The sequence below is a fragment of the Somniosus microcephalus genome, chromosome 18 (assembly GCF_052327205.1).
Source record: "Somniosus microcephalus isolate GS21.2 chromosome 18, FLI_Smic_1.0, whole genome shotgun sequence".
Taxonomy (NCBI): Eukaryota; Metazoa; Chordata; class Chondrichthyes; order Squaliformes; family Somniosidae; genus Somniosus; species Somniosus microcephalus.
This window is the reverse complement of record NC_141004.1, coordinates 40,110,027-40,134,672: the sequence shown is the minus strand read 5'-3', so window position 1 is coordinate 40,134,672 and position 24,646 is coordinate 40,110,027. Positions and strand designations below refer to the sequence as shown.

The 24,646-nt window shown below is 42.9% G+C and overlaps 1 protein-coding gene and 1 long non-coding RNA gene across 5 annotated transcripts in view; one reads left to right on the top strand and one right to left on the bottom strand.

The window, feature by feature from the left end:
- The window catches only part of LOC147105226 (leiomodin-1-like), a 57,796-nt gene extending 47,487 nt beyond the window's left edge, over nucleotides 1–10,309 (top strand). For 2 of the 4 annotated variants that reach the window (XM_086011371.1, XM_086011374.1), the window contains exon 3: nucleotides 7,820–8,053. In XM_086011371.1, the coding sequence (XP_085867497.1) occupies nucleotides 7,820–7,861 (42 nt within the window). In that variant the 3' untranslated portion in view covers nucleotides 7,862–8,053. Of the gene's footprint in view, nucleotides 1–7,819; nucleotides 8,054–9,247 lie in introns of those variants that run through there. The other 2 variants (XM_086011373.1, XM_086011372.1) reach the window with 2 other exon arrangements.
- Nucleotides 190–24,162, bottom strand: LOC147105225 (uncharacterized). The gene is made up of 4 exons (XR_015081713.1): nucleotides 24,095–24,162; nucleotides 16,225–16,295; nucleotides 8,047–16,100; nucleotides 190–862 (listed from the first exon to the last, which is right to left on the bottom strand). It is a non-coding gene; the product is annotated as an uncharacterized LOC147105225 (long non-coding RNA).
- Between the last annotated feature and the right edge of the window lie 484 nt (nucleotides 24,163–24,646).

Here is a 24,646-nt window from a genome sequence, read left to right as displayed (position 1 = left end):
GAGGGCATGGCCTGCAGCATTCAAACTTGTGGAAAGCTGATACAGGGAAGCCAGCTAGAAGTGCATTGGAGAAGTCAAGCCTTGAAGTGATGAAGGCATGGACTAGACAGAGAGGAAATGGCAGAAGAGGAAAGATGGTGACAGAAATAGGCAACAACAATTGGAAGAAAGTGGTTTTCCATAGAATTACATAATAATAATAATAATTCAACTTTATTGTCATTGCACAAGTACATGAACAACGAAATGTGATCTTGCAAGCTCCCATGACTGGGAGAAGCAAAGCCGCTGCGTCGGTGCGCGCCGCCATTCCATTTCCACCATTCCTCCTGTCTGATAATCTTCAGCCCAATGCCCGGGCCTGCTCACCAGCTGCTCCGCCTTCCGTGACCTTCTCACCAACCGCCCCTCCTCGGGGCTCCTTCCGTGACCTTCTGCACCTGGTCTTCCCTGATGGTCACCCCTCCAGGTACTAACCAGGCCTGGCTCTGCTTAGCTTCCAAGCCTTGCCAGTGACCCTGTCCCTAGTCCCAGGAACAGCACAGAAACAGGCCATTCGGTCCAACTGCTCCTTGCCAGTGTTTATGCTCCACACGAGCCACACGGGTGAAGGTTTTACAAACTGAGCAGAGCTGACCTCGGGATCAAGCAGGACATTAATCATCCACATTACTTGACAGCTAGAGATGGCAGTAAGGAAGACTGATAGACTCAAGGACAGGGTTCGGAGGTGCTGACAGGAGCAAAAGAGGATGACCTCAGTTTTACCGACATTTAGCTGGAGGACAGTTTGGTTCATCTGGGTCTTTATAGCAGGCAAGCAATTAGACAGAAAAATATTCCTGTAGTTCTTCCGACAAAGCTTAACAAACAGAAATACATGGATCAATAAACTGAAGTTTGGCATCTCCAACAGAGTGCTACAGAAACACAGACATTATCTAACTTTTTACATATAGATAACCTGCCATGTTGGCTTATGGTTTAATAAGCTTACATAGATCTAATTGATTTCATCTCCAAGCTTTGGATTTGCCATTAGCTATACACAAATGTCCATCACTGATATCTCTGAAGTGTTTTAAAAGAGTGTTGTGCCTTAAGTGTGACCTAATACACTTCTAAATAAAGGAATCATTATAATACTTACTACAGCAAAGCTTTTGCAGCAGCAAGCTACATTTTTTTAATAACTTTATCAATTATGATATAAAAAAAACAACTTGCATTTATAAAGTGCCCTTAATGTAGAAAAACTACTGAAGGCATTTCACAAAGGTGTAATCATGTAACAATGGACACAGAGCCAATGAAGGAGATATTAGGAGGGATGACCAAAATGAGCAGCCATTGATGGTGAAGTAGGTGTAATGAGTCTATGTTAAGTTAGCAGATTGGAGTCTGCATGCGAGGGCAGAGGAGATCTCTACAATAGATTGAGACAAAGCAATAGAGAGATTTGAAAACAAGGGTTTGAATTAAGAAGTTGACATGCTGGGGCACAGGGAGCTGGCAGAGCTTGGAGAGTTGGCATGATAGGAGTGTGGGACTTTATGAAGGCGAGGGCATGGCCTGCAGCATTCAAACTTGTGGAAAGCTGATACAGGGAAGCCAGCTAGAAGGGCATTGGAGAAGCCAAGCCTTGAAGTGATGAAGGCATGGACTAGACAGAGAGGAGGTGGCAGAAGAGAAAAGATGGTGACAGAAATAGGCAACAACAATTGGAAGAGGTTGTTTTTAAGGTGGGGCTTAAAGGAAGAGAGGAAGGGGATGAGGCAGAGAGGTTTAGGAAGCGAATTGCCGAGTGTGCAGCTTAGACAGCTGATTGCATGGCCTCCATGTACAGCAGGCACCTCAAAGCAATGGAAAGGTACCACCAACGCTGCCTCTGCAAGATCTTGCAAATCCATTGGCAGGAAAGGCGCACCAACGTCAGTGTTCTTGCTCAGGCCAACATCCCCAGCATCAAAGCTTTGACCACACTCGATCAGCTCCGATGGACGGGTCACATCGTCCACATGCCCGATACGAGACTCCCAAAACAAGCACTCTACTTGGAGCTCCGACACGGCAAGAGAGCCCCAGGTGAGCAGAGGAAACACTTCAAGGACACCCTCAAAGCCTCCTTGAAAAAGTGCAACATCCCCACCGACACCTGGGAATCCCTGGCCCAAGACCGCACAAAGTGGAGGAGAAGCATCCAGGAAGGCGCCAAACACCTCAAGTCTCTTCGCCGGGAGCAAGCGGAAGCCAAGCGCAAGCAGCGCAAGGAGTGCAAGGAGCGCACGTCAACCCAAGCACCCCACCCACCTGCCCCTTCAACCACCATCTGCCCCACCTGTGACAGAGACTGTAGGTGCCGCATTGGACTCATCAGTCACCTGAGAACTCATTTTTAGTGTGGAAGCAAGTCACCCTTGGTTCCGAGGGACTGCTTAAGAAGAAGAGTGGCAGAAGAGGAAAGATGGTGACAGAAATAGGCAACAACAATTGGAAGAAAGAGGTTGTTTTTAAGGTGGGGCTTAAAGGAAGAGAGGGGGGGATGAGGCAGAGAGGTTTAGGGAGCGAATTGCTGAGTGTACAGCTTAGACAGCTGAAGGTACGGCCTCCGATGGTGGGATGAATGGTCGGGATATGCACAAGAGGCCAAAAGTCGGAGAAATGCAGAGTTCTGGCGAGGTTATAGAGCTAGAGAAAGTTACAATTGGAGGCATTGGGGCAGGGATGGTGAGCCAATGTAGGTCAGCTAGGTGAGCATTGGAATAGTTAAATCTGGAGGTGACAAAGGCATGGAAGAGAGTTTTAGCAGAAGAAAGGCTGAGGCAGAGGCAGAGGTGAAGGAGGGCAATGTTCTGGAGGTAGAAGTAGGCGGTCTTTGGGATGGAGAGAATATGGTGTCAGAAGTTCAGCTCAGGGTCAAACAAGATGCTGAGGTTATGAGCAATTTCATTCAAATTGAGACAGTGGCAAAGGGATGGAGTTTGTGGCAGAGGCCAAAGGTGATGGCTTTGGTCTTTCCAATGATTAACTACAGGAAATTTTAGCTCATTCAAGACTGGATGTTGGACAAAAAGGAGGCCAAGGAGGGCTCGAGAGACAGGTGGTGGAGAGGTTGAGCTGGGTGTCGTCAGTTTGCACATGGAAGCTGATCCAATGTCTTTGGATAATATTGCCAAGGGATAGGATGGAGATGAGGAAGAGGAGGGGACCAAGGATAGGTTCATGGGGAATCACACTGAGGGCAGGAAGAGGAGCCATTGCTGGAGATGGTCTGGCTACAGTTGGATAGATAAAAATGGAACCAAGTGAGGGCAGTCCCACTGAACTGGACAACAGAAGAGAATCATTACTTTAGTTACAGACCAGCTACATGCTCTCGGTGTCGTTATTTGGAGCCCAGATCCAAAATTTTGCCCCTGTAAATGTTATGGAAAGATCAGGCTAATTCCATTAATTTCACATTGCGCATAATAAATTGGAAGTAAATTGCAGTGTCTTAAAACAACAGAAGCATTATACAGTACTATGAAACACATTATATAATAATAAATGGAAAGCTTATGTCTTGATAGCCTTTTCCTATTGAGTGAAAGAAATTGCCTTAAGGATAACTGTCTGCTGCTAAGGTGGAGCTGTGTATAGATGGCTTATGCGTTTAAGGCCACAAAGTTTATTCATTGTGGGGAAGTGCTCTAAGTAGAAGGTCTAATTGCTGCTGCAGGGGGAAATTTGTCTGTCAATTCACAGCAGTTTATAAATCAACAGAACAGCTGAGGTCAATTAGAGGCTAATTGTAGTTGCTGAATGATCAATTGCCCAGTTGTGATTTTGACATTTGACCCAATTGGGTACAATTTTGACACACTTTCAAATATAATCCTTTCTTGTTTAATGGTTGCAGTAAACACACCAAACTCAAAATTCCTTGGCTCGGGAGGATGGAATGAAGAAATAAATCGGACAGGGAGAGCAGCATTTGGGGCACGACATAGTTCTCCCAGGTCCTCGTCTTTTTCTGCCCATAGTCAAAAATTCCTGCACGAAGCAGGAATGCTTACGATACTAATGTGGAAGTGGGGGCTTATAACTGTCGTTAGGAAAGTGGCAACACAGAAACTCAAGAAATGTTTCTCAAACAAATCTTCAGCCAGAATGGCTCGCCCCTCCCCCCCAACTGAATGGCAAAGTGCTACTCTGATATTCCTGGCATGCATGGCGCAGATACACAAGAAGCACAGTAAATGGTGTGGGCACTTGCCTCTTCATATAAATGACTCCAACACCAGGATTTGGAATTATGGCCAGAAGTCACACACCACCACACTTCCAGTGGCTGGATTGAACTCCAGGCATTTTATGGCCAAGATGTTTACATATATAGATTTTTAAGCCACTGCGAGTTTAAAAAAAGATGAAAATGAATATGGTTTATATCAGTGCAGGATCTGGGCATCAAATCAGTAATGTTTTTGGCACCTTTAAAACATGTTTTAAAGATGAACAACATTGCATTAATTAAATATATAGAAATTTGCTCAGATATATTCCTTAGTAACCTACAGTTAGTAATCGGGAGTTGCGTGGAGGAAGTAAAGTGGATAGACAAGAAAGATACTGAGGAGGTACTGTGGATGATGATACAAAAAGAACATAGCTTGATTGATGTTATAAAAATAAGGCAAATGAATTGGATTGACCATATGCTGAGAGGGAGTGGGAGGTTGAAAGAGGTGTTAGAAGGGCATACGGAAAGAAAAAAACCAAGAGAGAGGAAAAGTAGAATGCCTCTGGACCACCTGAAGAATGGGAGATTGTCTGGAGAATTGAAGAGAGAAGCACAAAACAGAGCGATTTGGAGAAGAATTAAGCCAGAACCTGCCTTAGAAGGACGACTGATGAAACTTCTGCTAAAACTCTGCTCCATGCCTTTGTCACCTCCAGATTTAACTATTCCAATGCACTTGTACTTTTTCTTTCTTTAACTTGGAAAGATGGCATAGTCCACCAAGGTCTTAAAAATACAATTATTGTTACTATACACAAAGCGAGAGAGAGAAGCATAGTTAACATATTTGTTGCAGGTCAAATGCAAGAAAAATGTGGTGAATGGAACATAGACTCTGCCTTTTTTGAGCTTCCAAAAGCATTGACATAGGTAGTTGACCTGGATTTTGGAAACTGCCCCATGCAAATATCAGATGTCTGGAAAAGTATGTTTCACTATTTGGCAACTACGTGATGGTATGCTAGAAAAATGTGTGTGCATGGTGCCCTTTCTGAACCACTTAACATCTCCAGTGGGGTCAAGCAGGGCTGCTTTCATGCACCACACCTTTTTGATTTCTATTTTGAAGCAAATAATTCATGAAGTAATGAATTCATTAAGGAAGTCTTACTACAATTGTACAGGGCTTTGATGAGACCACACCTGGAGTACTGTGCACAGTTTTGGTCTCCTTATCTGAGTAAGGACTTACTTGCCTTAGAGGCGGTGCAACAAAGGTTTACTAGATTGATCTCTGGGATGAGAAGGTTAACCTATGAGGAAAGATTGAGTAGATTGGGCCTATACTCTCCGGAGTTTAGAAGAATGAGAGGTGATCTCCTTGAAACATATGAGATACTGAGGGGGATTGACAGGGTGGAGAGTCTAGAACTATGGGGCATAGTCTCAGGATAAGGGGTCGGCCATTCAAGACTGAGATGAGGAGTAATTTCTTCACTCAGAGGCTTGTGAATCTTTGGAATTCTCTAATCCAAAGGGCTGTGGATGCTGAGTCATTGAGTATATTCAAGGCTGAGATAGATAGATTTTTGGACTCGAGGGGAATCAAGGGATATGGGGATTGGGCGGGAAAGTGGAATTGAGGTTGAAGGTCAGCCATGATCATTGAATTGCGGAGCAGGCTGGAAGGGCTGTATGGCCTACTCCTGCTCTTATTTCTTATGTTCTTATGTCACAAAAGGCCTTTTATACATCTGGCAAACTTGAACCAAATTCATTCCTCAATCAACATCAGTGAGTAGCTCATTTGCAAACTCGTGTTTGCTGAATGAAGCACACCCCCAAGAGGATCTATAGAGTAAATTCTATAGGGTAGATCCTGTGCTCCCAATGAGGAGCCACCTATGAAAGGAGAGTGGATCGAAGATAGGGTTACAACATTGTAGGATCAAGAAGTGCTTGGTTATACTCGAAAGATCAGTTGCTTTTTTGGCAGACAGGAAGAACAGGTTTAGGGTCAACACAATATAAGAATATAAGAACTTAAGAATTAGGAGCAGGAGTAGGCCTTATGGCCCCTCGAGCCTGCTCCATCATGCATTTGTGATCTCAATTCTCCTCTACGGTTGTGAAACCTGGCTATATTATCATTGTCATGTCAAAGAGCTCAACAAGTTTCATCTATGCCACCTTAGATCCATCATGCATATCAAATGGCAGGACCATGTTACTATTGCAAGATGCTGAAATGTGGAAAATCAAACAATATTGTGACAAAAATAATAAACGCACAGTTCTGCTGGGTGGAGTTTATATTAAGTTGACTGACAACTGTCACGTTCCATGATCTTTTGACCATTTTTCCACACAAAGGATTTGGGAATGAGTTACATTTAAGTGGTATATCTTAAATTAAAGTTGGTTCTCATCAATTTAAAATTTTCCTTACAGCCATACACTGTAGCTACTGAGACAAAGAAGAATTTATATGTTAATGTGCCAGTCATTGAAGATGTGTTTCCATAATGATGGGAAACTATAACTAATCCATTATCTTGTGTGTGGCTTCCTATGAACATCCACACCTACTATCACTGTGATTACCTATTCATTTGAACCCAGCATGAGGTGCCTGCTAAGAATCCACTCTTGTTTTGTGTGGGGGAGGTAGCCAGTTTTATTGATAGGAGTCTTGACAAAGGGTTTCGACCTGAAACGTTGACTCTATTTCTCTCTCCACGGATGTTGCCTGGCCTGCTGAGTTTTTCCAGCATTTTTGGTTGCTATTTCGGATTTCCAGCATCTGCAGTATTTTGCTATCATTATTGATAGGCCCATTGGCTAATCACTGAAAGGGGGAGAAGTCATACTGACAGCCCATTCAGTTTGTGTGGTCAGGAGTGACAATAAGGAGAGAAAACCCCACATTCAAGGTCAATCAGTTGGGACAGTCTGCTAAGAGAAACGCAAGAAAGGCCTAGACAGTTTCTTCATTGTAAAACTAGTTTATTGTAAAACTAATGCCGAGGTCTGTTTCAATGCTAGACTGATCAAAGTAAGTATTAGTCAGCCTACCAACCCAGGGCAATGCAGTGCGGTTTAATATTTTTCTTATTCATGAGTGATTTGAAGTTAAGTGAAGTAAGTGAGCTTTGATTATAAGTTGGAGGCATTGAGGGACCAGGAGTCAATGTAGATCAGTAAGGACGGTGTAGGATACAGACAGCAGAGTTTTGGATTAGTTTTATAGAGCATTGGAGGATAGGAGTCAGGTCAGGAGAGCATTGGAATAATCAAGTCTGGAGGTGACTAAGGCACAGATGAGAGTTTCACCAGCAGATGGGCTGAGCCTGGGGAGGAGGTGGACAATATTACGGAGGTGGAAGTAGTCAGTCTTTGTGACAGAGAGGATATGAGGTCAGAAGCTCAGCTCGGGGTCAACTAGGACACTGAGTTACAAACAGTCTGGTTCAACCTGAGACAGTGGCCAGGGAAGGGGATGGCATCAGTGGCAAGGGTACAAAGTGCTGGGGGCTGAAGATGATGGTTTTGGTCTTTTCAATGTTTAACTGGAGAAAATTTGTCTAATCCAAGACTAGATGCCAGAGAAGTATTCTGACAACGCAAAGGCAATAATGTGAGAGAGGTGGTGAAGAGGTAAAGCTGGGAGTGATGAATGTCACTGACCCTGAGAGAATATCCAAGGCAATTTTGAAATCTGTAACAGCGACATACTTCTCATGTAAAGCAAGCTCAACATGCAAAGAGTTCCCAGGGTGGACAGAGGTTGCATTTTAAAGACATATTAAAGAATAACCTACCAGAAGATGTTTATGTCTGACCAGGATGATGTCCAATCTACAACACAGAATAAACAACTTTGAAGTTAAGTACTGTAAACAGCAGCAAAAATAAGCATTTGTTTCAGAAACTCTGTTTCTCTCTCCACGGATGCTGCCTGACCTGCTGAGTGTTTACAGCATTTTCTGTTATTTCAGAAGCATCATCAATGGCAACAGCAACAACAATCAAATAACCAAAACAGGATGTCCTTCTGCATACATTATAGAAAGGCCCATCCTCCATGACCAAACTTCACAGGCATGAACAGGTCCAGGGGAAATGAATAGATTTCAATTGGCCATCTAAGTGATTCTAAGGAGCACTATTATCGAGCAAATATAAGATTATCTGGCAAAAATATATTAGCAAACTACAATAATCATGAGTGTTAATTTTTCCTAAATACAGGAACTATTTTATGGCTTTCTAGTTGATCATATTGTGGTTCGGTCACAAAGATATTAATATGTTACCCATTAACCTAATAGCCATAAAAGATGATCCGGATTTGGGGTTTTATAAATAGTGACATAGAACACTAGCAAAGAAGTTATGATAAACAGGTGAGAGGGGGCGTTCTGGCTGTCCTGCTTCAATTTCCATCCCAGGGACACCCATTTACCCCAAGAAGATGGCATTGGGCCTTGCACCTGGACCACCTTCAGATCAGAAGATCTGCTTGTGACAACTGCTTGAAGCACCTGGCTGTCGATGTCTACCAATACAACAACTTATGGCAAAAAAGAATAGACTAAAAACAGAATTAAATTTCAGTGTATTTATTATAAATTATAACCAATATACAAGAGTGATTACAAGAGACTGTTCTCACTTTGGGGTTTAGTTCATGAATTAAGCCATTTGAAAATTACTCCCATGATTTATCACACCATCTTAACCGGCTCAGTGAGCTAACTGCCTTGTACTCACCCCCAGATATGCATTATTGCGTATGTATGTAGAATTATTATTTTTGGCTTTCTAATCATATTATGGAAATATTCATCTGCCCAGTTTCCACTTTAGTACATTTGTCCTATATAGCAATCCTGGTTGATAAATTCAGCAGTACATGCTTTTAAAAACAAACTATAATCCTTTATTGCCTGTAATGTTCAAATTGATTTAATAATATTATTTGAAAAGATTTTCTAATATAACTATTTTTACTGCTTTTAGGTTGATGTTCCAAAGTTACTGCAGTAAGAAGATGTGCCATTGCCTGCTGTTGGAGTTGCCCCATTAATCCTTACATAAATCAAATTCACTGTTGTAGCCAAAGCTTCATTGTTATTCTCATTCTGATCATTTGAAGGACGTGTTTGGATCGCAGTTTGAGGCCCTGTGAAAAGATGACAGTATTTCTAAGAGCTTCTTCAAGCATGTATTGCTGGATCTCTTTTCTCCAACTTCTCACTACTTTTCCACTGCGTGCTTTCCACTATCGACAATTCTTGCAGATTTTCCTATTGCTGTTTTCTGTCATAGCAGCTTGCCAGATTCTTTTTGCTAATTAGTTACTTCCTGAGGTCCCCATCTCAATCCTTCATTTACATTTTACCACTGCTTTCAATTCACATCTTTTTATACAATGCTTATCTTAACTGCGTCCAGTTTTTGATACAGGTTTTCTCTTCTTTTACTACAATAACAAAGAATCGCATGGTGTCAGAGCAGTTTTAACCTCCCTCCTCCCATAAAACAATGATGTTGCCAAACTGATATGCCGCTTGGGTTAGCTCTCCTAATTTGTACATGCATCTGTTTACCTTTCCCCCCCTGCACAGTAGAACTGCTTGGCTGATGCCTTGTAATTCTAGACACACAGTGAAATCCTCAAGCTGTCCCTCTACAATTAGAGGTAAGGACTTCCAACGATTGTTAAAAAGCTTTAACAGTCCTCTTAGAAGTGGGTATTGTAAGATAAAACTATTACCTGTGTCTTTGAATCTTATATAGTTTTGTTTGCAATGACTATTTTAGTAAAAAAAAGTAAGAGCAATGTCTTAATCCTAAAGGAATTGTAAATATTTGTCTAGTTTGGTTTCTGTGTAATATTTTAATATGTAATACGTGAACATTTGTAAATGTATGCTTCCTGCGCGCATGCTATCAAGAGATACACAAGCGGCAGAACAATCATGTAACTTCCATTCCATGCCTGATGTATCATTTATAAACACATCACTGAAAATACAATAAACAGCACAATAAAAAGACTGCCAGTTCTTCTGACTAAAAGCATTTCTTGTATGTCAGTACATGTCTGGTTTTCTGTCTCACTCATTGCAGTGGCTATATCCATTCATAGCACAAGATAAAAGCAATATCTGTGCTCATGTGAAATACATAACATACAGTTATAATTTCTTATGTATTTTTGTAAATATAAAGCCATATTTAATTTCACGTAAAATACATAGAAACGTAGGAAAAAAAGTATTTTTTAATTCACAAAATGAGCTTCTTAACCCAAGTTCAGAATCATTCAAACATGAAAATGTCCCTTTAATGAATATTAAAAGCGAATGAAACAATTAAACTGATAGAAGTGCAAGTATTCATGTAATAATTATCTGCTCTCTTTGTTGTGAATGATGCTGAATTAAAAATCTTTGAATTCTATGATGAGAAAGTAATGCAAAACTTACAGTTCAGCAAATCTTGCATCACCCAAAGTACACATGAAATAAATATTGCCTAAATAGCAAGTGTAAATTACAGTTGTCGTATTAACATTACAGATATTAACATTACAGAATGTAAATTGTATAAAGGCACAGCTCTGCTTGTTGCATCTCATGTAAATAATCACTATAAATATTTTCTATCATTAATGTGTTTATAATAAGTTACTGTATAATCTTGTCATAGTGGATGTGCAATTAGTCTTACCAGATTCCAATTTTCCATTAAGCTGGTGTTTATATTACACAGTTGCACATGTGTGTAGACTGCCAACATTTTAAACAGAAATTTACATTCCTTAAATCTTGATATACAATAACAACTTCAAAATCTTGATATACAATAACAACTTCTATATTTTGCAATGTGTGCTGAATTGAGTCACATATTATCATTTATAATTGACATCTTTTTGTAAAAAAAAACAAATCACAATGTTTTCCCTCAGTAAAACATCATTTAATCAACTGTCCTTTGCAGCATAGAGAAGCAGAAGATTCGGAAGCATTAAATCTATTTAAATGTGGGTTACAGAGAAATGCATTCGACACAGTAAATATTCATGGTTACTGTCACATTTCACGTAAAATACATAGAAACGTAGGAAAAAAGGTATTTTTTAATTCACAAAATGAGCTTCTTAACCCAAGTTCAGAATCATTCAAACATTTGGCCAGGAAACAATTTGGTTGTGAAGTGCTTTGGGATGTCCTGAGGACATGGAAGGCTCCATCGAAATGCAAGCTCTTTCTTTCTTTGCATTTGCTTACATAACAACAGTGACTGCACTTCAAACATAATCAATTGGTTGTGAGCCACTTTGGGAGGTCCTGAGGAGGATGTGTTAAGACACTATATGAAAGCAGCTTCTTTCTTGAATTACTTTTGCAGAGGTGGCGTGATACCTGACAGCGACTGAGTGCTGAAATGAATCAGGTTGTGGCGTGCAGGCTCCATCTTATGATACTGACAATATTTAAGAGGCCAGGGAGCCGATTTCAATAACAGAATTGTGATCTATACTTCTAACTATATCTTACTTACTGGAAATGTTTTATCTTGTATCATTGCAAAGGGCAGAAAAATATTGCTCTTTCCTGAAGGTAATATGACTCCGTGGTAAGTAGGTTTGGCACTTAAAAGTCCCCAGTGGACACACGATTCAGAGTACTCCATTGCAAAGCACTTTCATGTTATCTATTGGATAATGTTATCTTGTAACTAGATATTCCTGGTAAAGGTTTCCTACAGGAAGATGAATGTAGCACCATAAACCTGCAATAGAAACTAAAATCCCAGTGCCTTTTGCTGATTGAAAACTATCACGATTTATTAATTTTCAATAGGCTTCATCTTTCCTTTAAAAAGCAAATTTCTGATCTAATTACCTACTCATTCGGTTCTAACAATGAAGGCATCTCTTATTGAATTCAACATCCAAACCAACAAGATCCTGCAATTTACCACAACGTGAAACCATTTTATTTTGCTTTTAACAAAACAGCAAAAAAGAGCATATAGGATCCTAGCTTCAGTAAATAGGGCACAGAATATAAAAGTAAAGAAATAATGCTAAACCTAATCATTGGGTAGGCTGCAGTTAGAATATTGTGTCTAGTTTTGGGCGCCTTAACTTAGAAAGAATGTCAAAGCCACAGAGAAGGTACAGAAGGATGATACCAGGGATGAGGAGCTTTAGTTATGTGAAGAGACTCATTTCACTAGGACAGAGAAGGTTGAGGAGACCTGATACGTGTTCAAAATTGTGAAGGGTTTTGATAAAGTAATTAGGGAAAAACTATGTCCACTGATTAGTGAGTTGGTAACTAAAGGGCATAAATTTACCATTATCAACCATTAATTGTTCACCCATGCCCAGTTTGGGTTCACTCGGCTCCAGATCTCATTATAGCCTTGGTCCAAACATGGACACAAGAGTTGAATTCCAGAGGTGAGATGAGAGTGACTGCCCTTGACATCAAGGCAGCATTTGACTGAGTGTGGCACCAAGGGGTCCTAGTAAAATTGAAGTCAATGGGGATCGGGGGCAAAGTCTCCACTGGCTGGCATCATACCTGGCACAAAGGAAGATGGTTGTGGTCACTGGAGGCCAATCATCTCAGCCCCAGGGCATTGCTACAGGCGTTCCTCAGGGCAGAGTCTGCATCATCAATGACTTTCCTTCCATCATAAGGTTAGAGGTGGGGCTGTTCACTGATGATTCTACAATGTTCAGCGCCATTCGCCAATCCTCAGAAAATGAAGCAGTTCACGCCTGCATACAGCAATGCCTGGGCAACATCAAGTAACATTTGTGCCACACAGGTATCAGGCAATGATCATCTCCAACAAGAGAGAGCATAACCACATCCCCTTGACATTCAATGGCATACCATTGCCAAGACACCACTATCAGCATCCTGGGTGTCACCATTGACCAGAAACTGAACTGGACCAGCCACATAAATTCTGTGGCTACGAGAACAGGTCAGAAGCTGAGTATTCTGTGGTAAGTGTAACACCTCCTGACTCCCCAAAGCTTCTCTACCACATACAAGGCTCAAGTCAGGATTGTCATGAAATACTTTCCATTTGCCTGTATGCAACTCCAACAACATTCAAGAATCTCAACACCATCCAGGACAACACAATCCATTTGTTTGGCACCTCATCCACTGGCTTAAACATTCAGGCCTAGAAATTGAGTTTGCGCTGCGCCAGGGCTTTAGCGCCGGAAGTTAGCGCCGGCACTAAGTCCCTTTGCGTGCGCCAAAAATTCAGTAGCGCCGCGCCCAAACGGCTGCCGGCGCTACTGAAGGGTTTTAGCGCCTGAAAACTGGCGCAACGTGCCGCATCGCAGCGCTATTCCGGCGCTGCGGCGCCCGCTGCGGTGCGGCAGGCTCGGGAAGTGCAGGCCTCCTCCTTCCGTTAAGGAGGAGCTGCCTGCACCCGGCCGCGGCCCGCGCAAATCTCATCAAAAATGAGCCCGGCACCTCGGACAAGTGCCGGGCTTGCATCTGTTCCCGGGGGGGGGGGGGGAGAAGTCCGGGGAGGGAGCTGCGGGCAGGCGGCCGGCGGGAAAGCGGCCGGCCGCCGCGCCTCCTCAAAGCGCCGGCGCAGACTCCGGCAACACTCGTTTGCCGGAGTCTTAGTTGCGGCTGCCACTGGCGAGGCGGCCGCAACTGAATTTCGGCTTGGGGCCGGGTTACCACGGCAACCGGGACGCTGCGCACACCGATGACGTCATCGGTGCCGGTGCAGCGCTACCGGTCTACCGCCGCGGAAGGGCGCCAGGCAATTTAGGAACCGGCGCCAATTGCAGCGCTAGGCCCTCTAGCGCCGCAAAATCGGTGCTAAGGGCACTGAATTTCTAGGCCTCACACCCATAACCATAGGCGTACCATGACTGCAATGTGTACCATCCACAGGATGCACTGCAGCAACTCATCAAGGCTTCTTCAGCAGCATCTCCCAAACCACAACCTCCACCACCTAGAAAGACAACGACAACAGGTACATGGAAACACCATCACCACCAATTTTCCCTACAAGTTACACACCACCCTGACGTGGACGTATATCGGCATTCCTTCACTGTCGCTGGGTCAGAATCCTGTAACTCTCTACCTAACAACATTGTGGGAGCACCTTCACTGCACGGACTGCAGCGGTTCAAGAAGAAGGCCCACCACCACTTTCTCAAGGGCAACGAGGGATGGGAAATAAATGCTGGCCTTGCCAGTGATTCCCACATCCCAAGACTGAATAAAATTAAACAAAAAAATAAAAAGAGGGTTGAATGGCCTCTTCCTGTGCTGTAAAATTCTTTGATTCTATAAAATGGCAACTACTAATGCAAAAATATTTAATAATTGCCAGTATAGTGATTATATCAATTCAGCCTTGTTTGTTTGTTGATACTAGAGCGCCTGAAGCAATCTTTGGTATTGGCATAGGTAAGATAGTACGATAGCAAAATACCGCAGATGTTGGAAATCTGAAATAACAACAGAAAATGCTGGAAAAACTCAGCAGGTCAGGCAACATCTGTGGAGAGAAATTTGAGTTGACGTTTTGGGTCGAACCCTTCTTCATGGGTTCTTCATAGTATTCATCTGGCCACAGGAGGTGAAAGAATGGTTTCACCTTCACTCGTTATTTCTCTAAATTGAATTAAAAATATATAATATTAATAAAGGTAATTGTGAATAGTTATGCATGGTGCATGCATTCATTCCACAAAAGGATCTCACATAAAGGATACCAGTTCCATGAAACCAACAGCAGGTCATGCATCGCACTTATGCATCATCCATACACTTGTAGAATTTAGTGTAACTCAACTATCTCTACTATGTTAGCTCAGGCAACATTAGCAACAGTCACTTCTTAAGGTAAGATTTGGAGGCAGCCTAGAAGCTATAGTGCTAGGTGTGCTAGGTCAGGTGTTTGAATCCTAGAACTACTGATCACTCCAACTTATACAAAAGCAAAATACTGCGAATGCTGGAAATCTGAAATAAAAAAAGAAAGACTTGCATTTATATAGCGCCTTTCATGACCACTGGACATCCCAAGTGTGTTACAGCCAATGAAGTACTTTTTGAAGTGTAGTCACTGTTGTAATGTAGGAAGCGCAGCAGCCAATTTGCGCACAGCAAGCTCCCACAAACAGCAATGTGATAATGACCAGATAATTTGTTTTAGTGAAGTTGATTGAGGGATAAATATTAGCCAGGACAGCAGGGATAACTCCCCTACTCTTCTTCGAAATAGTGCCATAGGATCTTTTACGTCCACCTGAGAGGGCAGGTGGGGTCTCAGTTTAACGTCTTATCTCAAAGACGGCACCTTTGACAGTGCAGGACTCCCTCAGTACTGCACTGGAGTGTCAGCCTAGATTTTTGTGCTCAAAAGTCTGAAGTGGGACTTGAACCCACAACCTTCTGACTCAGAGGTGAGAATGCTACCAACTGAGCCATGGCTGCCACCGTAAAAGCAGAAAATGCTGGAAAAGTCATCGACCTGAAACGTTAACTGTTTCTCTCGCCACAGCTGCTACCTGACCTGCTGAGTATTTCCAGCATTTTCTGGTTTATATCACTCCAACTTGTTGACCTCGGTTGAGTAAGTTCCAACCGATGTTAATCATACTGTTGAATAAATCTTGAAGCGCAAACACTGTCCCTGCAGAGGGAAAACATAACAAAGAATGACTTATCTTGAATTCTGCCTCCTACTGACTGAATATAGAGTAACACAGATGATGGCCACAGTTCCAGATCATCTCACTGTCCTGCCTCGAGGGGATTGTATGGTTCGTGAACAGCGTAACTGATGAAAACTGAAAAGTAATAAAAGACTGTTAAAAAGACATGTTTATACCAATACATTGGGGTTATTTTTATTGTTATGACACATACAATTTCTTCGTAAGATAAACATTTCATTTTCCAGAATGGACTAACCTCAGATTTCCTTACAGTCTTTTCATCAGAGCACTCATTTTGGTAATTTAATTCCTGAATACCACACAGAGCTTAAAAGAAAAAAAAAAGTATCACAGAAATGTCTATATTTGGGCAATTTTTCTGCAGCTCAAAAGTTCATTCCTTTGCCATTTCAAATTATGGGATGGAGGCCAATCCACTGTCTTGTTACCACTGGTACAATAAAAACAAAAAATAGCAAATGACTATTATAAGCCAAGAGAAGGACCAGACTCAAGGGAACAGAACAGAAAGCAATGTAAATGTTTATTTTCATACTGGGTTACATTGAAATCACCGACAAAACACTACCACAAATTTGCACTTCCCAATGCAAAGATAACATGGGAATTGCAACAAAGCTTATAATAGTAGTTTAGTTTTCCAGTCACAACAATAAATAGATTTTACTTAACTCTTTTCATATAAATAATCATTGCAATTTTCCAAATAGGCAAAGATCTTAGGGTATAGAGCTAAAGGGATAGATGATAAATCCCAGGGGGTAATAATGATCTTGTATGAGGCACTTGCTTAGTCCCACCTGCAGCATTGTATATTGCAGAGGATTACATAGGAAAAACGGCACAGAAACAGGTCATTCGGCCCAACCAGTCCATGCCAGCTTTTATGCTCCACTCGAGCCACCTTCCGTCTTTCCTCAGCTAACTTTATCAGCATAACCCTCTATTCTCTTCTCCCTCATATGCATCTATACTATTCGCTTCAACAACTCCCTGAGGTAAAGAAGTTTCTTCTGAATTCCCTATTGGATTTCTTGGTGACTATCTTATATTGATGGCCTCTAGTTTTGCTCTTCCCCACAAGTGGAAACACTCTCTCTGTATCTACTCTATCAAAACTGTACATAATTTTAAAGACCTCTATTCGGTCACCCCTCAGACTTTTCTTTTCAAGAGAAATTAGACCCAGCCTGTTCATCCATTCCTGATAGATATATCCTCACATTTCTGGTATCATCCTTGTAAATCTTTTTTGCACCCTCTCCAATACCTCTATATGTAGGGGTTTCGCAAAATGCCCTATTTTTCCCTGAAGATTGAAAAGATTGGTCCACATCGTGGACGAAGAATTTGGTGATGTGACTTGTCTACAATGTTTTAAAATGTGCTGAGAACCCCAAAAGACTGCTCTGAGATGGAAAGAACGTGGACAACATGGGAGTCGAGGAGCTCTGTGGAAAATATTCACACACCTTAAGACAGTACTTTATTAATAAAATCGTTCCCTGGAGGTTGGGCAATCATAAAAGGTTTTAAAATGGCCAGAGAAAGCATGGCAAAAGGACAAGCAGCTCACAGCAAGGATGTCTGTGTATAAAAGTGGGAGGATCCAGCAGTGGCTGAGTCAGACCTGTCAATCAAACCAGGGAGATTCCCTCTCAGCACTTGAAGTTGCTTATTGACATAAGCAATTGCCCACTTGAGACTGACCGCAGGACAATCGATTTGAAACTGCTTCTGTTTACACAGCCATTCAGAGCTCTCTTAGACAATGATAGACTGAAATCATGGAACGGATTTCGATTCGCAACTGTTTAAGAATTGAATGGGTTTAAATCACCCATCATTCTGGACAATAGAGCAGTTGAATTTCCCTTTTGTTTTAGCCCAGGTGAGCTCCGGATGTGGGCGGGAACATTTCGGCCCCACAGTGCAGACACACTAACCCAGTCCAACCACTTTGAGTTAGCCAATCACAGCTTTTCTCTTGTGAATTGGAACTTTTTGGGTGCAAATTTTCCAGACAGGCAAACAGCAGGGGGGGGGGCTCACAAGGTATATATGATAGCTCCTGAGAAGCTATTGCTCTCTTTTTACTTCCTGGGACCACAGGTGAGCCTCTCTCTCTCTCACTTCGCTGGACCACATGTGAGCAGAGTTTCTGACTCCTCAACAAAGCAATCTAGTAAGGAGTTAGGGGATGGTAATTTAAGGGGATATTGCTAAGATTGTTTAATCAACATTGTAACCACATACCCCTCGTTTTTGCCGTCTGCATTCCCCCATTTAAGCAATTTTACTGTAGTTACTGTGATCGTGTGGTATAGTTTGATATTTGATTATAGTTTCTTTTAGTTAATAAAGCTTGATTTTTTTCTCTCATCCAAACCATGTGTTCTTTTTTAATATCATTAATTATAAGTCCTGCAGTCAGAACTGGAAGGTGGGGTAGCGATTCGAAACCGCTGTTTGAAAATTGGTTTATTGGAATTGGTCAGAATGCAGGCAAAGGCTGCAAGACCAGGAGAATTACCTTAAACCAGTTATAAGAAGCCCCCCCTACAAAATCTATATTCTTTTTATAATATGGTGACCAGAATTGTACGCAGTACTCCAAGTGTGGTCTAACCAAGATTCGATACGTTTAGCATAACTTCTCTACTTTTCAATTTAATCCCTCTAGAAGTAAATCCTAGTGCTTGGTTTGCTTTTTTTATGGCCTTGTTAACCTGTGTTGCTACCTTTAGTGATTTGTGTATTTGTACTTCTAGATCCCTTTGCTCTTCTACCCCACTTAGATTTCTATTTTCCAAGTAATAAGTGACCTCCCTATTTTTCTTACCAAAATGTAATACCTCACATTTATCTGTGTTGAATTTCATTTGCCAATTATATGCCCATTCTTCAATTTTATTAATGTCTGCCTGTAATTTGTTGCAGTCCTCCTCAGTATTGACTATCCCCTCCAATTTGGTGTCAGCTGCAAATTTAGAAATTGTGTTTTTGACTCCAAAGTGTAAATTGTTAATATAAATTGTGAGCAACCATGGTCCCAGCACTGATCCTTGTGGAACACCACTTCCCACCTTCTGCCACTCTGAATAGCTACCCTTTACCCCGACTCTCTGCTTTCTGTCTTAAAGCCAGCTAGTTATCCATTCTGCTACTTGTCCCCTGACTCTGCATGCTCTGACCTTATTCATTCGTCTATTATATAATTTTGGTCATTGACTACAGTGGGGACATCCTCACTTTTTCACTATTATGACATATGAGAGGGTATAGTGGATGCAGCTAAATTGATACTGAGGATTATGCGCCTGAAGTATAAGGAGAGACTAAATAGTATGGGAATGTTTACCTTGCAGAAAGTAAAATGGGTTGAGCTGGCAATGTTACAGAGGTAGTAGTACACGGTGTTTATGATGGGGAGGATATGGGGACGGAAGCTCAGCTCTGGGTTGAACAGGATGCCGAGATTGTGAACAGTTTGTTTCAACCTAAGACAATGGCTGGGGAGTGGCATGGAATCAGTGGCCGGCATACAGAGTGTGGCGGGGGCCAAAGATGATGGTTTCGGTTTTCTCAATATTTAACTGGAGGAAATTGTGACCATCCAAGGCTGGATGCTGGATGAACAGACTGACAGCACAGAGGCAATGGAGGGATTAAAGAGAGGTGGTGGAGAGGTAGAGCTGGGTGTCGTCAGTGTGCATGTGGAAACTGACCCCATGGGGTAGGTTTTCCCGAACCTGTCGGGAAGAAGGCGGGACTTCCCCTTTCGGGTTTTTGACCCGCCTACTTCGACGTCCGGCCAATCCGCGTGATTTTCCCTTGATTGACCTTGTTGAGCCCACCCAGCGGGCTCAGCAGGCCAATTAAGGGCCACCCAGCAACAGGTGACGTCACAGACTGCAATTTCATCTGTCAAGAGTTCTTGACAGGTGAAATATCAGTGTTTCACAGCTGTTTGAAGCTGTGAAACACTGACACTCTGAGTTCTAACATGAGTCCTTCTGCACAGACTCAGTTAGAACTCTCACCGGCACTGAAAGCTGAAGGCTGTCACTTTTCACAGATCGCAGCCGTTCAGCTTTCAGTTCCGGCTGAGTGATGTGCTCCCGACGGCTACAGGAAGAAAGGCTGTTAAGGTAAGTACAGGTAAGTAAAAGTTCTTCACACACTTTAGACACACCAAACACACTTACCTTTGCACTCATGCACCCATCACTCACCTGAGCACCGACATCGCGACCCCTCCAACTCCTTCAACCCGACGGCCCACCTGCTCTAACCTGGCGTGGTTTGGAGCCGTCGGGAAACCCACACGAAACCCCTCAAAATAGGGATTAGGCTAAAAACTGCCTGTTAACTACCTGTTAACAGGCAGTTAATTGGCACTAATCCCTTCCCGCCTGGTTTCGGCGGGTCCCAGTGCAGGGCGGGTACCCACCGCCCCTGAAACTTACGTGGGGCGGGGTTTTGGGCGGGATGGTGTCGGGACCCCCAAATTCGGGATTTCCCCCCCCCCCCCACACGCCTGAAACCCCACCTGATGGCTCCACGAAAATCTAGCCCGATGTCTTCGGATGATGTCGCCAAGGGGAAGCATGTGGGATAAGGAAGAGTTGGGGGCCCAAGAATAGATTCTTGGGACTCCAGAGATAACAGTACGGGGGTAGGAAGGAAAACTATTGTTGAAGATGCTCTGGCTATGAATTGATAGATAAGAGTGGAGCCAAGTGAGGCAATTCCGCTAAGCTGGCTAACTAAGGAAAGGCATTGGAGGAGGACGGTGTGGTTGATCATGTGAAAGGCTGCAGAGAGGTGGAGGAGGATCAGGAGGGAAAATGCTTCATGGTCAGTCACAGAGGATGTCATTTGTCACTTTGATAAGGGCTGTTTCAGTTTTGAGACAGGAGTGGAAATCTGATTGGAGAGCTTCAAACATGGAATTACAGGAAAGGTGGACACAGATTTAGGAGGCAACAACATGTTCAAGAATTTTGGAGAGAAGGGAGGTTGGAAATGTTTGCAAGGACAGAGGGGTTGATGGTTTTTTGAGGTGGCGGTGGTGACAATGGTTTTGAAAGGGAAGGGGACAGTACCTGAGGAGACAGAGCCATTTTAATGTCAGCTAGCATGGGGGCCAGGAAAGGAAGTGGGTAGGCAGCAGTTCAGTATAAATGGGGGTCAAGGGGTCAGGAGGTGGGTCTCATGGAAAAAAGAGTTTAGAGAAAGCATGAGAGGACACAGGAGTCAAATTAGAGAAGGCTATGCGATCGGGGCTAGGGCAAGGGGGAGCTTGAGGAGAAGTTTAGCTTGATGGGAAGGGGGAAGCAACAGAGGCAGCTGAATAGATGGTCTCAATCTTAGTGACAAGAAGTCCCTGAGCTCCTCACACTTCTTGTTGGAGGTCAGAGTGAAGGGGACAGGAGAGAGGGATTTAAGGAGATAGTTGGTACTGGAGAAAAGAAGCCGTGGATTATCTTTGCTCATCAGAATGTCCCTGGAGTAGAGGCGGTTTTAGCAGAGGAAATTGAGGTCCTGGGAGCTTGATGTGATCCAGCCAGATTTGGTGATGGCTGACTAACAAAGTGTATGCCTGATAAGATCAGGTCATCGCCCCTTGAACTTGCAGGAACAAAGATGGGACCATACCAGGAGGAATGGCCAGCATGGGGGACAGTAAAAGTTTTACTCGGGACAAGGGCATCAAAGTTGGAGGTGAAGGAATGGTTGAGCAGATTGACAGCTGCAGAAGTATTGTGGTGAATGGAAGGCCAAAATCTAGACAGTTGGGAGCAATGTTCCCATTAAGCTGCAGGGCTGCGCAGTGCTCCAGGCGTCCCGTGCAGCCGGCATGTGCGGTCTTTTGAATAGGCCGTGCGGCCCAAAAAAAATTACAGCGAACATTGGTTGTGAGTTTCAAAATGCAGTTGTAAGTGACTTGGGGGAGAGTTTTTCCATGGGCGGATGCAGAAGGAATTGTGGTTAGAGGAGGGTAGGTGGATGTGCATGGTAAGAGATACAAGGAAATAGTAGAAGATGGTCTGTGACCAAGACGATGGGAGTAGAAATGCCAAATGAGATGGCATGGTCAAGGGGGGTGACCATGGGTAGCAGATAGAGGGAGAGATTTGAGAGGGCAATGAAATCTGAGAAGAGAGGGCAAGGTGAGTTGAGATAGAGATTAAAATCGTCGAGGATGAGGAGTTGCTTAGTGAAGAGGCTGAGGGGGGAAATGAGAGAGAATCGCTCAGTGAGAAACTTGGGATGGCGTTTGGGGTGGTAGTAGAGAACAAGGATTTTAAAGGAGAGACGAGAGAGGTGGAACAAGGTGAAGTGCTCGTAGGAGAAGAATGTGCCAGGGGAGGATGAGGAGACAACAAAATGCATGAGGGAGCTAGATACTTCCTTGTTAAGAAAACCAATTTAATAGTATGACCACAAATTCAGGGCCATTGAAAGGCCGACAACCTGAAACGTTAACTCTGTTTCTCTCTCCACAGATGCTGCCTGACCTGCTGAGTATTTCCAGCATTTTCGGTTTTTATTTCAGATTTCCAGTAGTATTTTGCTCTTGTCACTAAAATCAAATCCTGTCTTAGATTGAGGAGGGGTGGAAGCTGGAACTTTGAAAGAGTATCATTCTGGGAATATTATATGCCTGCAGTTCATAGGCCTATTTTAAGATGCTCTTACCACTTCTGAATTAAACATAATCCTGTATCCTACATTTAAGAATGCTCCCAGTGGGAATGTGCTTCAATGTGTGGCAGCTTGACTATCAGAATGTTTACAAGCAAACGCCAACTGCAGAGAGGAAAAAACAGACTATCTTTGCCACTTATCAGCCTGCAGGTTTGGGATGTGTGGACAAATCTTTGCTCTTCATGGGTCATGAATGCTGGTTTGCACCTTATGTAAGCTGTTGTCAGTTTTCTTGCACATGGAAGTGGAATCTTTAATCACAGAATCACAGAATCTACAGTGCAGATAGAGGCCATTTCGGCCCATCGAGCCTGCACCAACACATATGCCACCCTATCCCCGTAACCCCACGTATTTAATCCCCTAACGCTAAGGGTCAATTTATCATAGCCAAATCAACCTAACCTGCACATCTTTGGACTGTGGGAGGAAACCGGAGCACCCGGAGGAAACCCACGCAGACACAGGGAGAATGTGCAAACTCCACACAGACAGTCGCCCGAGGCCAGATTTGAACCCGGGTCCCTGGCGCTGTGAGGCAACAGTGCTAACCACTATGCCACCGTGCCTCCCCTGGAATACTTTTTAGAAGATCAAATAATAATTGTGAAAATGCATTAACATTTACACAGAGGACTGAATACTGCAATGACTAAGAAATGTTTACTCACTCCCAAGTCCTCCCTTTCATGATTATGCCGTTTGTGTAACCCCAGATTTTTCTTAGATTTCATGCTTGATGGTCTGTTGTATAAATGCAAGTTTGAACACAGCACGATAAAGTATGCAAACCACACATACGGGATAAAAATGTATTTCTAACATTTTGTTTTCTCTTACTTCTCTTCTCAGCCTTTCATTTTTCTTTCTCTCTACATGTTTTTCAATTGAATTCTCTCACTCATCTCCTTTTGCTTGCCTTTGCTTCAATCTCTTCCATTTCACTCTCCTGAGGATTGACTGCCACAGTCTCTGTGACTAGTGCATCTGCTACAAAATACTCAGAGAAAATAGGAGAGCTGTCAAAGTGGTCCAACCCTGCCATCTGTTTAATGGGCATCACATTGGGTTAGGAATAGTCTACTTCTGACTGAATCTCCTAACACTTTTTCTCCTGATGGTGTCACTGATGATGGGACTTATGGACAGCAGTAATGGTCCTCTGTGACATCACCGAAACGGCCATTCATTAAGTTTCAGTCTACACAGTGAGAGTCAGCAGGCTATTCAACTGTGGCCGTTATCACAGCTGATCCACCTCACCCAGCATTCATAACACACATGCCCAGTCCCCACGGTGTCTGGCCGAAGATTGGATACCTTAACACAAAGCATAGATTTGACCTGGAACCTTTCAGGCCTGTATAGTGCCATAAGGTGTGTTTACTCACTGAGCTATTTCTGAATCTTTCTGTATGTCCTCCGAGAATCTTGACAGTCATTTGGGTAGCTCTCTGTTGGCCAAAAAAGGGAAATGAAATGCTTATTCTTGGGAAATCCTGTCTGATTAACCTCCTTGGCCTTCTTCAAGAAGTGACATCCCGAGTGGACAGTGGAAAACCATATGATTCTAATATCCTTTGATAAATGTCCTCACAAAACGTTGCTACTGAAACTGGAAGAATTGGGGATTGAAAATAAAACCTTTGTGTTGGTAAGGAATTGACTAAAGGAAAGAAAGCAACATGTATTTGTTAGAGGAAAGTAATGAATGGAGTGCCCCAGGGATTGGTGCTAATTCCCCTATTATTACTAATATAAATGAACAACTTGAACTCAGAAGTGTAATGCAAACTGGTCAAATTCACAGATGATACTAAACTGGGAGAGGGAAGCAGCCAGACACTTGCAAAGTAGGCAATCCCAGAGCAAGGCTCTGCCAGAGTGCAGGCCTCAACCAGAAGGGTGTTGAGATATGTAAATAGCCTGGGGCATGAACTTTT